The sequence below is a fragment of the Pyxicephalus adspersus genome, chromosome 2 (assembly GCF_032062135.1).
Source record: "Pyxicephalus adspersus chromosome 2, UCB_Pads_2.0, whole genome shotgun sequence".
Lineage (NCBI taxonomy): Eukaryota > Metazoa > Chordata > Amphibia > Anura > Pyxicephalidae > Pyxicephalus > Pyxicephalus adspersus.
Genome location: NC_092859.1, coordinates 35,710,613 through 35,728,535, shown reverse-complemented (window position 1 = coordinate 35,728,535; position 17,923 = coordinate 35,710,613). Strand labels below are relative to the sequence as shown.

Sequence of the window (17,923 nt, the reverse complement as noted above, 5' to 3'; positions counted from 1 at the left end):
GATTGGAGTATTATTACAAACTAATTTAAAGACTTCAGGGATAAACCCTATAATCTGTCATTGCCCAATCAGAGTGCTTTTACTGGTTATAGGAAAGGCAGGAGTCAGGACATTAACAAGTCAGATAACAGTAGCAATGAGATATTGAATAAAGAAGGGTATAGCAGAATCTTTTCTGGCTAGTAAAAGAAATTGGTGGAAACTTGAAGTTTCCTCTTCTAGGCAAGACTTCTACCTAAAATTGGATGCTGGTTCACCAGTTATACCCTTATAAATGTGATTACATGCAATTTGAATTCTTTATGTTTCCTATAGTCTACTAGTTGAATATTTAAATGCATGAAAAACAAATGTAAAAAAATTTTGTAAATTACAATTTGTAAATGCTGGTTTAGCTCCCTTTAGTTATACTATAATAGTTATATTGATATTTATTGTTGTTATATTGTAGAAATTTGGGTTGGAATATATGATATGTATATATAAACTGTAAGAGGCTGTTGAAATAGTTAATGGATAACGTTTGATTGAGTTTGCACTATACCTGATCTTTAAAGTGTACAATGTCAACTCCCATTTAACAGGAAGAGGCTGCTTTTATTGTCCTGGGACTTTCCCTTGGGTAAAGGGCTCCTGCTTTAAATTCCGTGGAGGTCTTTATTGTCATGTGAACTGTTTATAGAGCAGCTTGATGTATGCTTCTCTAGTCAATGCCTGGCCTACAGCTTATGATGGGACATTGTTGACCACATTACAAATGCGCACAGCTTGTATTTAACCCATCTATCTTGCTAAGTTCCAAAAGAGCCCTTACTTTACTGCCTTTAACTTCCAAGCAATTCTCACACTCTACACCCATTTGTTTGGATTGTGATAGGATTCTGTACTCCAGTTTACCCTGCAGTGACGTTTAACTGCTCTGCTTGTTCACCAAGCAAACACATTTAAAAGACTGTGAATATTAAATGAAGCATTTAACTCTGGAATCTTTGATTTAAATGTAAGAACATGCCAAAGGATTGTGAATAAGGCTAGCACTAGGGTCGCCACAAACAACTAGACAAAAGCAAGGGATGAAACAGATCTATGCATTTTTGTGTTGATTAGACTGTTTAGGGGTTAAAATCTAAACTATAGCAATCTACTTCTATTTTTGTTCCTTTTTGGTTTGGTAAATATACTGCTAAAAGCATTTAATCTGTGTACTCTAAAATGAAATCCGCCCTGCTCAGTTCAGCATGCAATACCTCCCTGTTTGTGTTATGGAGAAGAGGTAGGGGGTTCAGTAGTCCTAAGACAGTTCCTATGCTAGACAACACTCCTCCTTTCTAAATACGGTACAACAGTTAGTAAGTGTTGTCACACTAACCACATCTGCAGAACTAATCTGCAATACATTGTGGCTGATTTGCAAACGAGTTGATTAATTTAAATTATCCAATCATGTAAAAAAAATCCCTGCTTACCTATTTCTTCTGCTTGGATAATTCATAAACTTTGTTGGTTTAGATACCGATTTTTTGAAGTCTCCACTAATGCTACTATCCTAATGGGGTTTACAATGTTTTTTAGTAAAGTAATTGGATTCTACCTAAAACCATTTAGCCATTTTGTTTGGATGCATTTTTCTGTCCATCAATCTATTCAGTAGTTGGGCAGATATCAGTCATGTCATATTCCCATGCAAGATTTAAGTACTGGCAAATTAGATCTAAATATAAAATGTCCTGGTCTGTTGGTATGTGTGCATGGCTACCCTTCTTTATGTAAGGATGGGGGGACCGGGGGGGAGGGTTCAACAAAATTTCTTCTAGGTCCTTAGTTGACTGGTCATGAAAAGTAGAAGAGGATGTCTTGTGTACTGTAACTCTAAAGTATGGAACAAAAAAGTAATCCAAGCGTGGTATTTTAATTAAGGGGGAACAGACCCTTCTTATGTGTTTTATTACTCCAACTGATATATTTCCTAAATCATATTATTTCTGTTCCTATCCCCCTAGTAGATTTGAATGTAACCATCCACCTTTACTAATCTTAGCACTACCTGTTGGTATTACTATTTATAAAATATATGGAGCAATAGGGAGAGGGGGCACCCCTCATAACTACCACAGCAAGTAGGAACTCAGTGAACGGATGTCACCAATAGGGATCCTGAGAAACATACAAATGTGGTTTTACACATCTACTAACGTGGAATATTAAGTATTGAAGAGACTGAACCAATAGTATTATGACTATCCTTTTAAATGATATACAAGGCTGAACTTATATTTCTGACCACCAAGGTCAACATTATTTTGACACCATCATTCCTTACAAGGTGGACCCAACCATATGACACTAGCAGTGGCAGTATGGAAACTTTTATTATACAAAAGTTTTACTGACACTAGTATGGTGGGTGTTTAGTCTCACGCCAGCCCTAGCTGCGCTGCTACCCAGATGTAGAAATCTGTCCCAGGCGATCTACTGTATATTGTGGAGTGAAGAAATGCCTTTTTTATTGTTAGTAGCTCAATAGACAAAGATCAATAGATGTACCTTCAATGGATGGTTCATCATGTTCTGCACTAAAGTTTGTACAAGCTGAGCTCACAAAAAAAAAAGGAGAAAGCAAAGCCCTAGTCTTCAGTATTGCCTCCTTGTAGATGATCTTTTCCTCATTACTGACTTACACGTCTTGTTTCTGCACTGTGTCTCTGTGTGGAGGGAGCCATCTTGGTAGTGGCAGAATTTGGTGGTTTGAAGTTTCTCTGGAGCTTCTAATGTCAGAGCCTCCAGAAATGAAAACAGTGTACAGAACAACAATGACAACACATTTCACTCTAAATCTCCTAGGACCAGCAGTCAGAGGCCTTGGATCTCACACTACAGATACAGCTATGAGGTTGTAAGAACAGGAATGTTTCGGTACACTCCAATACTCATCCATTGCTATTTTTTTAGATTCATTTCCAGACAATGCCTAAATTTTCTGTTCAGAACTATTTTAAAACAACAGGAAGAACACATCCTTAAAAATACTTTGCATCCAATACAATCTCTGTAAAACCATCTAGGCTGGTTATATTGGAATCCACATATCTATTGTGTTACTAATGTGAAAGTTTGTTTGCCAGTAGGATATGTAGCCAAAGCATAAGGAGGCAAGGACAGGTTTAATCCTTTGAAAACAGTGTGATGATAAAAGAAGTTCTGGAAAGCTTGGGGAAAAGCAAACTTTTTGGCAATGATCTGTGAAGCATGTAAATACCAATTTTCCATCTAACAGACTAATTTGAAACTAATTCTTGTACATGTCCTATTTACTTAGCATTTAAGGCCCAACTGATTTGTTTGCTTACAAATAGCATAAATTTATGTTATTCAGTCAAACATTTCCCTGTGTTCACTTGACTTCATATCTTTAAAGATTGCAGCAATAAGAGATGTAATCTGCTATGTCATTGCTGGTGTGTATCCTGGTGCCCAATCTGTGTCCCTTTGGCAACTATTGTGTAGAACCTAGGGCCCCGGCAGACAGTGCTCTGTGTTCTGCATACTTAGCACACACTGTCTAACGTTTTACTGGTTTGTCTATTCATTCCTCTTTTTAACATAAAATGTGATTTTCTAGCCATCTCATGAAACAGTCCTCTGGCCGAATAATTTTTATTATTATTATTAATATTATTAATAATAATAATATTAATAAACAGGATTTATATAGCGCCAACATATTATGCAGCACTGTACAATAAATAGGGGTTTCAAATGACAGACAGATACAGACAGTGACACAGGAGGAGAGGACCCTGCCCCGACTACAATGTAGTAGGTGGGGGAATTTACACACAATAGAAGGGGAGATGTGTAGTGGCGGGAAGTAGTGACATTTTCAAAAGACAGAAGAAGATGGGTAGGCAAGTTTGAAAAAATGGGTTTTGAGTGCTCTTTTAAATGAGCAGAAAGTAGGAGCAAGCTGAATAGGACGGGGAAGACCATTCAAGAGAGTCGGGGCAGCTCTAGAAATGTTTTGGAGCCGTGCGTGTGATGAGGTTATGAGTGAGGAAGTCAGTTGTAGGCCATCGGAAGAGCATAGAGAGCGACTAGGGGAGTATTTTTTTTTACCAGCTCAGAAAGGTAATTGGGAAAACAACTGTGGAGGGATTTGAAGGCAAAGCACAGGAGCTTGAATTTGATTTTAAGGTCATATGGAAGTTTGTGAACTGCAAAGAGATGCAGCGGAAGAGAAGCAGTGGGAAGGATGGATCTTCTTCCAAAAACTCCTACAGCATATCTACAGCTGTGACACCTTTGATTCACTACATTCATGTCAAGCCTTGGGGAGATGTCAGGAGGGCACATTTCAGGCCCCCTGTATTAGTAGAATTGAACTACACTGCTGTATGGAGTATGTACAGCGCAAGGTTGGGACCCCTGGTCAAATCACATTTTTTTTAGGTAATCCAGTGCAAAGATATTACCACAACTTTTGCAAAAAAAAAACATGAATTTATTCTGAAAAATCTAACAGCCTAAATGATAGGCTTTTATTCATCAATCCTTTATTTGTAATGATAGCCATTGTCCACGTTCCTTATTTTAATTAGTTTCATCTAATTAAAAACCTTCAAATAGGTTTGAGTCTAGTGAAAAGACTAGGCAGCACCAGACATTGTGTTTGAAAATTATTACAGTAAAGAATTCTAAATTCACTTAGTTTTACAGGCCATAGATTAATATTGGGCTGTGAACTAAAAATAGCAAGCCGGGGCACTGAATGACGCTTTTCATTGGATTCTAAAGTACAATCGTACTTTCCAGCACTAGCCAAAGTAAAAAGATGTGCAATTTACTGGTTTTTAAAGAGGCAGTAGAGGTGTTTTTTCCAACTTTGTTCCCATCCTGTATAACTCACAAAAAAAGGAGACTTTATTGTATTTTTTAAAAGTAACCCAGCCTTTCTGACTTGTGGAGCAGTTAGGCTTCTTTTTTGGCAGATTTAATATTTTCATAATTCTGCATTTGTTTACAGATATCCATCAAAATTCTATGTTGTCCAAAGGTATATTAGCTGACAACAAGAGTCCTCTTATTTTACAATATAGGGCAGTTATTGACAAATTAGGTGTAACCAGACAGATAATTTGCCCTTATATCATATGTGTACCTAATGAATACACATGGTTTCTTGTTCTTGGACAAGCAAGGATCCTAAATCAAATGGGATGGAATAGCTTGCACTTGTGTAGTGGATTAGATGAGTTGCTGTTATCTCAGCACATATCACCTGAGAAGGGCATCCTTATAACCCCTGGAATGTGTTGGCTTGCTTTCAGTGTTATCTTTAAGCTACGTACACACTTCCAATTATTATCGTTGTTAAACGAACAACGAACGATCCTGCACGATATCTACGAACGATCGTATAGCACCGATCCTGCACATACAGATAACGACACGATCGTTCGTAGATATTGTACACACAATAGATACGATCGTTTGAGCGATACAGGGAGTGACGTGCACGACAGGAAGTGAACGAACGTTCGTTCGTCACGCATGCTCAGACCATGGACGATCAACGAACGATCGTACACACGAACGATGGTCAACGATCGTCGTCCAATCCGATCCGCCGGTCCGGTCGTTCGTTTCCAACGACTTTCCTCATTCGTCGGCGTCGTTGGTTACTTTTTTTACGAACGATTTTTGCCCAATCAATCGTTCGTCGTTCGTTCGTCGTTCATTTTGAACGATAAAAATTGGAAGTGTGTACGCAGCTTTAGACTTCTGTGAGGAAATAAATATGCTTAGACTCTTACTTATTTTATTTGTGGTGAACAATGTATTATAAATAACAGTTTTCAATATATATTCAAGAGGGAAAGGTTTACTATTAGACACAGTAGGCCTTTAGGCTGCAAAGGCAAACAAGTTTTTTTTCCATGTATAATTATTGGTTAACAGATTTTCCTTGACAGAAATGTAGTTATCCTTATATCTTTATTGTACAGTTGTTACATGTTATCGTTACAGCATTGGGGTATTCAGCTAGTACCTACAATCTCTTCCAAAGGCGCTCATAATCTAATGTTCAAAAATATGCACGCACTAGGATCAGTTTGAGGAGGAAGCCAATTAGCTTACTAATGGGTTTTAAAACCTTGGAAAAAAAATCACACTAATACATGCCAACTTTACGAATTCCATGTAGAATTCCATGTTCCCAAGTTGGTATTGACGGAAGATCCAAAAATACAAGGCAAGAGCATTACCACTAATGGCTTCTGAGGTTTACAGAAGCTGCTTTTAACTATCCATGACCTGTTCTTGTACCGTAATGGTCACTCATTAGCCTTATTATTTAATTTTTTTCATATAATAAAAAAAGGACATAGCAAAACACAAGGTAAAACAGAAAAATGAAAGCAACAGTAAATAAACAACATTTACATATACAAAAACGTAAATGAAATTCCTTTTGCCCAATTCCTGAATGATTTTTTTTTGGGTATTTTGATCCTATGCATGGATATATCTTTATTTCTGTTTAATTTAATGATTTAGGTTTTAATTTCCTTACAAAAAAAGTCAGTTTGTGTGCAGGAATTCGGGGTAATGTCTCATGTTTTTAACTCTCTGTGATCTTTGAGAGCTACATTGACCATTGTGATTACCAGCTTAGCTAACTATGATTAGATTTTAACAACAATTGCTTTTTTCCTCGTTCCTATTGGGAAGCTCTCATGCACACCAGTGCCATTGGCTGTTCTGGTTGGCTTGAAGTCTAGAAGTAGCAGCCTGTACTGAAAAGTCTGTGAGGGAATGCAAATGATTGCTCCTTTGTTTACCTTGGTTCACATTTCTCCCTGCTTCATTTACATAAACAAATACTAATGAGCTAACAAACTGGGTGGTCCACAGTACAAAATCTTTTCTGAAGGAAAATGCTGAGACAATAGATTTTCAATCGATACGGTTGATGTTCATTTGTCATCACATACTGCGGCTTAACTGAAAAGTTAAACTTTACCCAAAGTCTTTAACACCAGGACATGTACTGATGTATCCTCAAAATAATATTACATGAAATCCTTTTAGATTAACTGATAAGAAAGTTTCAATTGAGTTTCTTGGAAAATCTCTTTAAAAAAAAAACTTCTACAAATGTAATGTTAACAATTAGATTTTTCTGCCACGTTCAATCAAAGTAATTTAAATCCAATCTCCTTGTAATCAATTGAAACTACCACTAACACGTCCTTGTGAAAAACATGGAATCTAAAGTTTCATATTAGAATTTGGATATTGATAAAATTCCCAGCTGATGTATAGGAATTTATACATACATACAATGGAAAAATCCATTGCCCTCTGTGGGGAAGCAGTGATCTCTTTGCACAAGTCATATCTAGAAATCTCTAGAGGTGACTTTAACTTAAGGTATATTTTTAATTTGAATTAATGTTGCTTTTCCCAAGAATCACAAATAAGTCTTAAAAAAGGAAACTAAAATGATTTGCAAACTGCTTACATTAAAAGTAACAGTTTACTGTTAACATGGAGTAAAAAACTTTGCGAAGTGACCACATTCTAGCAATCACCTCGTAAAAGGTCTGTCTTTTCTTTGCAGAAATGACAGGGGCTCTTTAAGTTCTGTATCTAAGGATAAGACAAATACTGCTGTGTAATGTGATTCCTGGCTTCATTTCTGTAGGTACAATGCAGTCATATACATGGTCTCTAACCTACACTGTCACCACAGCTGCTAATGGAGCTGCAGAGAGCCCCCAGCAAGTCCCGTGTATGAGGAGTGCACACATGTCCCCTTCTGTCACACACAGAATACCTGTATATCCACATCGAGACGAGCATGGGTAAGTAAATGTATTACGTCATTTTCAATGTGTTTTGTAAAAATGCCATTGTTATAGCCAAAATTAAAGCCTAAATTGATTTATTCTTCCCTGATGTTAGGGGAGGAGGATTTCTCTTTTTTATGCAAGATTGGTGCACTTATATAAGTTTTACCATCCTGTGTACCTGATATTGATGTCAGGCGAACCATCATTTCACTGATAACAACTAGCCAGTGTGAGGATAGCCAAAATTTACAGTACCTTTTACGTTACGTAACGTAGAGTGCTAATTTTTAGTTACTTTTTTACTTTTTTTTCTGAACCCTCATTAGCACATAGTAGTCAAGGTATCACTTCAAGGAAGTTTAAATATCTGTAAAAATCTGTATAAAATGTATTATCTGCATTTGGAGAATTGTAACTTCTCTTTAAAGCCAATTCCAATGTATACGCACTTTCTGGGGCCTGACTGTCAGCCACTTATGCCCATCCAGGGTGGACTGACTATTTGCTATTAAATCATGAACTGATTGTAATGGGAATAGGGTTCCATGAAGATAAGAATAAGCAAATAAGGGTTCCAGTATGATCCACTATGTCCTGAATGAACTGATTATAATGGGAATAAGGTTCCATGAAGATAAGAATAAGCAAATGGGTTCTAGTATGTGCAACTATGTCCTGAATGCAGTTTGTACACAGAATGTCACCACTGATCAGCCTTGGGCATCACAATGTCTTGAAATAGGCTTGCCCAATAACAGAATGAACCTTTTTATATGTAAATAAAAACTTCTAAAGTCAGTGCAGATTGTCAGTGACACATTTTGCATTTTTTTCAGGTATACAGGGAGCTATAATTATGGAACTTACAGCAATCAAAGTCATCATCCAATAGCATCGCAGTATACATCTTTACCGCACGAAGCAGGGATTACTGGACCACTTCATTACACAGCCTACCATAGAAGCACCTCCCAGGTTTGTATGACTCCTATAACCAGTTATACCAATATAAGATGGCCAGAGCACCCACATTTTTTACTATTTTGCTAAATACTGCAGATTGTGATCACCTACTTGTTTCTGATTAGATAGAGGGAACTTGTTTTCTAATCTTTTGCCATTCATTGAAGAGCTATCAGCTGTTTTTTTTTTTTTGCTATGTGTGTCCCTAATAGGGAGATTTCACATTACTTCCTGCCAGGACAGAATGCAAAATCTCCCCAAGAGGCACACCAACAAAAACATACTAATAGTAAAGTCAGTTTTTATTTAATAATGTCCCATATATCAGAATGCAGACAGAGAACATTGTAATATTGCAGCAAATCACAAGGTGAGAAGCTGCATGGAGGGGCTGATTTGTGTCAGACATATATAAACACACCCAAAAGATCCACTCTGCTGAGTATTAAAAGTTGGCATATTGCTTTCTTTGTAAGCCCTAAACACAGAAAGGTAGAATAGCTTCGCAAAAAACAAACATAAAAAACATGTAATTACCCTATTGTGACCTCTAGTCCACATTTTTTTCTTCCTGTTACGTAAATGCTTTACCACATAGTGACGTGCAGAAGGAAACATTCTTCAGAAATTGAACTAGGTCACAAGATAAAGACACCATCATCAATAATATGGTATCCTAAGCATGTGAAGCCTTCAGGTAAAATTAAACAATACAAGAACGTCCCAACACACACAATTTACATTTCTGTATTTAAGTAAGTAAAACGTTTAAAAAGGTTTTTGGCAATAATTCAATGGAAACTAATTCTCTTTAAATGTATGATAAGCCACTTTATACAGTGACCCTGATTTATGAAAGCTCTCCAAGGCTGGAGAGAATACACTTTCATCAGTGAAGCTGGGTGATCCAGCAAACCTGGAATGGATCTGGTCCAGGATTCAAAACATTTGCTAGCAAATAGCAAATGATTTTTAAAAATCCATTCCATGTTTTCTGGATCACCTAGTTCACTTCTGAAAGTGTATTCTCTCCAGCCTTGGAGAGCTTTCATAAATCAGGGCCAGTGTGTCAGATATGTAAATCACAGGACTAGCCAGACAGAAATAAAAGTACATAGTAGTGGTTATACATCAAAGCATTATGAAGTTCAGTTGTGTACTTAGATGTTTGCCTAGAGTTCTGCATTTAATCAGTATTCTTTTGGACAACAATTACAAAACAAAATCCCCTAATGGATTGAGTCCCTGATTGATTTTGCCAAGATATCAATTAAATAAATATTTGCTTGGGCATCGAAGACTGGTACTAGGTGTGTTTAAGATTCTAGCCTGTAGCCAAATGTGCTGGAACATATTGAAGGCTCACCAAAATGAATAAATGTTTATTTAAAACAACAACCAGCAGTCCTGATAATTTCAAGGTTAGATATTCCAAGTCTAAAGCTGATGAGTGGTTAAAAGGCTTCAAGAAAGTCTCTTGAAGCTTTTTAAATGCATTGCAGAAGCTACTAAACATGATACATGTCATAGTGGCAATTACAATTAAAAACTAAAGCTAAATTCGAGGCAAACAGCCAAATACACAGACAAAATAAATATTTGTATCCATTTATTCTTAAGGTTTATACAGCTCTACAAGACAGCCAAAGCCACAGGGATAATACAATTTACAGTCTAATACTATAGCAATGTCTCCTTTCTATCAGTCTTCTGACTGGGCAGTTAAAACAAAGGAGCTGCAGGAGACTGTTAAGGTCTTCTCTCTTCTCACTGTGCTCGTCCCTTGTAAACACATTTGCATGCCACAGACTGAGTCTTGGTCCTGCCTCTCTATAAATCTAAATTGGAGAAGAGACTGATAAAAAGTTGAATTCAAATACCTACAATAGCTGCACTGAAAAAAAAAATCAATGCAATAATGAATGAATGCATTATCCTGCATCACTTATACCTGCATCACTTATACCTGCCTAGAATTCAGCTTTAAAATGGCAGTGGGTATAGGGCCTTAAAGAATATGTTAACTTATACATAAAAGAAGTTTGCACTGGATCTGCCTAACCCCCCCCCTGACCAAAAGTAGCCCACCCTAACTATCTTCAACCGAAATCTTCTTCTATGGGACTACCTAAAATGTCCGGAAATTCTCCTGTGAAGGCTATAGGGATTATCTGTGCAGTCATAGCCAGCTGCATGTTTTTGACAATAGGATGACAACAATAATCAAATTACATGTCTGGGACAGGGACGTGCGGTTACTTTAGGTCTAGACAGGAAGGATAAGTGCACTTCATGTAAAAACGCACTTATCCTTTAAACAACCAACATATAGGGTTAAAGCTCCTTGCCAGCCAAGAATTAGCTGATCTAGAAAGTGGTAATTTCCTGTTGGGAGTACCAAAACAAATGTCGCCTTCATCCTCGACATAGATTACTAGGAACCCAGCTTGGAGGACCTTAGTCCCCTTTATTACACCGGATGTTCAGTGTGAGAGGTGACTGTGGGTGCATCATGCCAACCCCTGTGCAGATGGCTAAGTTTGTTTATTGGTAACAAGGGCTGAATAGAAAGTTCACTGGAACGTGGTAAGACGCATGCCAGTGGTGCGGTCTTAAAACATTGTCTTTCAATAGTCTCTTCACTGTAACAGCCAGGGAAAAAAATAATGAGTCATTTTCAATTAGCTGACCCAAAATGACAAAACTTTCCATCTTCCCGTCATAATAGCATTTATTATGTGGCTGAAGTGTCTGTATCATTTTTAGATTTTGTTTTGTCCTTTAAACTGGTGACATTCACAGCTGTGACTGAGTAAGTGGAACATAGCTGGCTCTGTTTAATTCTGTATTATCCTTGTCTTCCTGCTCGTAAATATAGCAGATGACTCTGAACTTTGAATGTATTATATAAGGATAGCAATATTCTAGGGTTCTAGTTTAGGGTGGGTTGTTGTGGCTTGCATTATCCCAATGGCTTTCCTTTCATGTCCACAGATATTTATATTTTATTAAAGAATCCCAGCTGCATTTAATTTAGTTTAAACATTTAAACCTAATTTATACCCAGAAGAATCCTGAATCACAAAATCTCTGCTGGATCATGAAACCCCTGCTGGTGGTCAGAATGCCCCTCCTAAAGTGGAACTAAATGCAAAATCAATCAATCAAAATTGTGAGCAAGCGGGTCCCATATTGCAGAAGGGAAAGGCAATGAGAAAGCTGTCAGTTCAATCACACAAAGCTCTAAAGAAATCTATATACTACAAGATATTTTTAATGGCTTGGACATTAGTTATATATCAACACTGAATCTAATGCTAATCTGGTAAAAATTGGGGTATCCTTATCAATATTAAATTGATTTTTTAATAAATGGGGAATCCCTGTTTTATTCACTTAATGGGAATGCTCCTGAACAACCCCCAACCAATGGGAACATTCCCTAAAGTTTGCTCGAACAACACAGCCATGCCAGTTGTAAAGCAGATCTTGTTGATCTTGTATTGTTTTATACTACTTGTGCACCCATCAACCTTGGTCACCTTAACATTTTCTGAAAATTTCAATAAAATAATGTGACAGGGTGATTCTTTCTGTATTTTATAAATGTGCTCCTGCCTTGTCAACCTGTCACATGGGCTTCTGATTCAGACTATAAGAGGTTGTTTCAAGACATTTTATGCAGATACGGTTCACCTGTCTGTATCAGGAAACACTCTCTGAGAAATGCCACTGGAGTGCATAGTGCCTGCAGGAAATCAGTATTACTGAGATGTAACAAAAGATAATAAAAAGCTGAAAACCTGTGGAAAACAAAACATGAGCAATTTATGATAGATATTGCTTTAGCACTTTTACATATTTAGCTTTTTGGTTTTAATGTACTTCAGCATCTTTGTATTTATACTTTTTTTTTTTTTTTTTTGCAGTACCCTTTTAACAGCCAGACGCGTATGGAGCCCTGTCTGATGAGCGGCACTCCCCGACTTCATCCAAGTCAAGTGGCACCACGTTGGCCCGATGTGGCATCAAGCAACAGCTGCTATTCTTCCCCTTCCATGCACTCTGGAAGATACGGTAGCTCTACCGACATGTACACGTCCTTGGCTACACGAAGGAACTCAGAATATGAACATATGCAGCATTTTCCTGGCTTTGCTTACATAAATGGGGAGGCGAGCACGGGTTGGGCCAAGTGAATCGTGCAGTTAAGAACTCTTCAGAACTTTTAGGACTATTTCTAAAATTATAAGAACCAGTTTGTAAAAAAGGCATAGCTAAAACAAATGGACATGTACAGTTAATAAAAAAGTCCTTGTAGAGAAAAAGAATTTATTGCTACTTTAGAGCACTATGGGGGGCCAAACAGTGCCTTCAAAATGTTAATTATTTCTGTTTATATGATCCTGTGTGGTTCCAGTTCTGGACAATAAATACGTCCCATTCTGGCTGTGAGCATCATAGCTGGAAGCATTGGAATGAATTGTTCTTGCTGCCAATAGAACATTTTAGCATCTACATTATATGTTTCTAAAACATTGAAAGGTAGAGGCTGATTTGTTCTCTTTTAAGACAGTTTTGATCATGAGGTCTCTTGTTTTATACTCACAGGTCATCAGAACCTTGTTTTATGATTTAATTCTGCAGCTGAACCTTTCTGACTATTAAGGTCAACAACTTTTTTTATGGTCTGCTCATATTAGTAAACAAATGACACCTTATTGTACCCAGTGCACTCTCTGCATCATAATGCACACATGTGAACATTCTGTGCATGGGGGTGTGCTGCATTGTGAGTGAAAAAAACACATCTTGTTAGAGGTGCGTTGTGGTACGTTAGCCCTTTTATTTTTATATAAACAAGGAGGGGTGGCCAAAATTTTGCTTTTTTCTAATAGGAAAGTTTTTTTTTAAATCCACTTTTTTAAAAAATCCAGTTTATTTTGAATCCAACCCACAATGGAATTAACATACCCCTTGGTCTTCATGAGTTTCCGGTTTTTAGTAATATGCAATGCCTAACGAGTTACTTGCATGGCCTTATATTCAGAGGACGCGCCAATCTCTTCGGTTGTGTTTTGGTACCTTGGCAGATAAACCATAAGGAGTAGGTGTGTGGAACTGCTCAGTATCACAAAAAGCCATTTTCTAAATTGTTGGAAAATCACTAAGTGGTGGTTTCTTTGACCCTTGGAAAGTATATAGTTCCTTTGCTAATGAGTTGCACGGGAATGTTGAAGCAAGCATAAGAGTAACACTGGGTGGGGGTATGCAGAGAACTCTTTGTGTATTATTTTTGTGAAGAATTAAGGAGAACATGGAACTTAGGCCTAATCCCTACAGAACAAAAAATGAGACCAGAGAGTTCGTAAAACACCACATGGGTCTATATCAGCTTGTGAAACAGCTTTCTCACTGGGTTCATCTTTATAGTGCATTACTGGGATCTACTTGTAGTCTGTGACATTTATATCCATCTGTATGCATGGTCTTCATTGCAAAGGGACATTAATAGCTTTTCCCAGCTGGACCATGAACTGAGCAATCCATATTTTAAACTTAAACTGCAGTTGAGGAAGTGGCTAGACTTAACATTAATGATATATGAGTAAGTGCATTTGGAGATAGTTACAAAAGAAAAAAAGCCATTAGGTATCCATAAAATATGTGTAAATGCTTGTGTTGATAAGCTTCTGTTTCCTTCAGACTGATTTTGCATTCCTTTACAAGTATATAGTGATGCAAACCCCCTTGAAGCAGGTCAAAAGCAGGTCATAAGATCAAATTGATTTTAATGTCCTTATAAATGAAATCTGAATAATCTTTTAAACTACTGCCACCTAGATAAGCCCTGAACTCCATCTACAAAAGCTCCAATTCTGGTTTGTCTATGCTGATGGGCCAGGACAGACTCCTTCAGGCCAACAGTTTCAGGAGAAAAAGCTTTTTTTATCTCTCCGTATTCTTTGGTACCTGCCTGACAGATATCAGTACGTGCTTGGAGGACACAAACATGTTTGTCTTTGTAACAATAGTTTTGAGTGATAGATAGATACACAGGGAGCAAGTGTCAGTAGAAATACCAGCTCATATATCTGCCCCATTGCCCTGGCAGTGTGAAACAACCACATGCATTCCATTGCAAGCTGATAACACAAATAAAATGTCATTGAGCTTAACAAATGCCATAAACTTTTAGCATCCTTGTAGGCCATAGTGGGGCCACAGCATTCTAATGGTTTTACCTCTCATTGATATGGTTTTACATCTATAATGTTTTGTCTAATAGTTATTTGTAGCTACCTGGTCCTCATTTACACATGTAATAACTAAGACCTGCATTTAAGGACTACAACAACCAATGAAATTCCAATTTTCAGATTCAACAGACTAATTGGAGTTTTAAATTCTCAGTTCGATTTATGGTTAGTCAACACAGTTTTCAATGATGCTATATATATCTATTTATCCACTATATACAGATCACAAGAAATATAGGAGCTTGGTATACTAGAAGGTCTATGTATTGCTAATTTATTTTTAAAGATTGTTAATTTTGACACTCTGTAGAGTCAGTAGTGCACTTCTATCAAAAGGTTATAACATAATTACAACAGCAGAATTATTTAAATTCCGTATTGGTCCGTCAGATTGGTCCTGAGATTTTACTCAAATGTTGGTAAGAAAATCATAGGACTTTTTTTAAATAAAAAACAGCAATGGAAAAGCAAGAGTTGATTTGTAGCCCACCATAATCAAACAGTACTTGATTTGTTCATATTTTAGAAAAGCAAATATAAAGTTTCTGTTTCTACAGATTCATTCATTGTGGCTTTCCCCGTATTATGGCCTTTAAAATGTTCATTGTGGAAAACCTATGAGACATTATGGATTTAGATTGTGTACTGTTTGATCATGGTGGGTTATAAATCAACTCCTTTTTTCCATTGCTGTTTTTATTTAAATTAACAATCATGGCTGCCTTCTCTCCCTAAAATGTTTGCTCCCTGACTATGCTGATTGAGTTGCTTTAATGTTTTTTAGCACTGATCTGAATGTATGCAGATTAAAAGTTTGGACTTCACTGAATTTTTTTTCTGCATGTCGGTGCAGGTCAGAAGATCAAAAAGTATTTAGCTATGTAACAAATATTCATACGTTACCCATTTAGTACAGGTTACATTTAAATGAAACTTGTCAAAAATCTTGGGAATTCAGATTTCATATGATTAAAAATAGATAATCATAACATGAACTATGTAACTATATAATAAGTGAAATCTATATCATAAAACAAAAAGTAGATAAAGGCAACTGAAGATATATGGATTTCTTTTAGCAAAAGGAAACATTGACCTAACCAATTCTGACACCCTAGGATTCTCTGTTGCTGTACCCTGCATTTTGGTGCCCTCTATTACCTTTTGCTCAGGTGACAGAGCTGATGACCTCTTGCTTTAGTGATAATAGTAAGGATAAGAAATTGAATCTCCCCAGCAGGGACAGAAAAAGCAATAAGAACCTGACAGATGGTCTACATTTTTCCCACTCTCCCATAATTGTAAACATGTTTTTGAATACAACTTACCTGTTACAAACCTAGGAAATGTGATGATGGATTCAAGTGTACAAATGGTTGATGCCCGTTTGTTACCGAAAATGGATCACATTAATTTGTACAAATTTTGTGGTTAATGAGCAGAGCCAAAATGAAGATCACATGACACAAATATCTAATACAATATATTGCATTGTGTAAAGACATTTATTTAATCAGATTTACTTGACGCCCATTTAAATTTCATTATTTTTGCTTGTTAATTTTCTAAACTCAGCATGGAAAAAGTGTATATATTGTAATTTGCACACATGGTGTACCTGTAAACCACAAACTATCACAATGATACTTTTTGGCAAACAATCTTGTGCCTTGCAAAAACTGCAATTTAACACAGTTGTACAAACTTTGTAATGTACCTTTGTCTTAGACATTTCTGTGTCTAATTTGTAGCATTGTGAGTTTTTTTTTTTTTTTAGAACGCATTAACATGAATGTATTCCAAATTTTAAAGAAACGCACTGAGGAAATAAAACGGACTTATTACCCTATGGGTAAGACATTAATAAATGGTTTATATAACATCTGAGCAATCTATTATGTGTAGATAATAAATTTCCTAGCAGCCAGTGTGGTAACTGTGCCAATTGCAAGTGAAAAAAAACAACTTATTATTTGTACTGTTGTGAAGCGAGTATTCACGTCAATAAACAGTTTATTGGAAATATATATTTTTGGTGGTTGATTTATTCTGAAAATTCAGATGATGAGGCATGGGCAGTACTTTTCAACCAGGGTTCTGTGGAAACCCTATGGTTCTTCGACAGCAGGGATTCCCAACCTTTTTAACATAGGGGAACCTTTTGAAATAAATTTCAGATTTTAAGGCACCCCTGCTATTATTACTAAATCCACAGCTCACAGAACATTAGTATGATGGTCATTAGAAAAAAAGCATTTTAGGTTACTGGCCAGTGGGAATAATATGACCCTTACAGATAGCCAAAAAGATCATTGCTATCAGTTAAACTGACCTAAGAGGCACAAACTCAAATTGATCAAGGAACCCCTATCAACCTCTGGAAGAACCGAAGAACCCAGGTGAAAAAACACTGGTCTAGAGGTAGCCACTAGAGATGTCAAGCCTAAGTAATACACAATTATTTTAGGTCTGACATACGGACGCCATCTAGATACGAACGGGGCTTCCTGGCTCGTTGGTGTGCAGGACCAAGGCTTGATAGGGGGAGGTAGCGGTTCACATGAATTGCAGATGTAATTTGCTGTTCTGCAAGCTCTTGTAACTCTTTAAAGACCGAGACAAACTCTGCAGTTGTTTCTTTTTGAATATCAAAGCACAGTTTGCTCCAGAAGTTAATGAGTGTCTAGGCTCCATAAAGAATTTGGTTTTTGCTTTGTTTTTTTGCTTTGATTGTGATTAACCACCTAGCCGGTATGCCCGTACGAAGGTTGGGCAAAAAAAAATGGCTAGGATGGTTAACCCCGTAATTTTGTCACAGCCTTACCTCCATGGTCCCGCTGTGCACAT

General features: G+C 36.9%; 1 protein-coding gene across 1 annotated transcript in view; it reads left to right on the top strand.

The window, feature by feature from the left end:
- Positions 1–17,090, top strand: part of RFX4 (regulatory factor X4) — a 52,734-nt gene extending 35,644 nt beyond the window's left edge. Inside the window, 3 exon segments of the mRNA XM_072400409.1 lie at positions 7,706–7,865; positions 8,690–8,828; positions 12,746–17,090. Of these exon segments, the coding sequence (XP_072256510.1) occupies positions 7,706–7,865; positions 8,690–8,828; positions 12,746–13,015 (569 nt within the window). The 3' untranslated portion in view covers positions 13,016–17,090.
- The last annotated feature ends 833 nt before the right edge of the window (positions 17,091–17,923 follow it).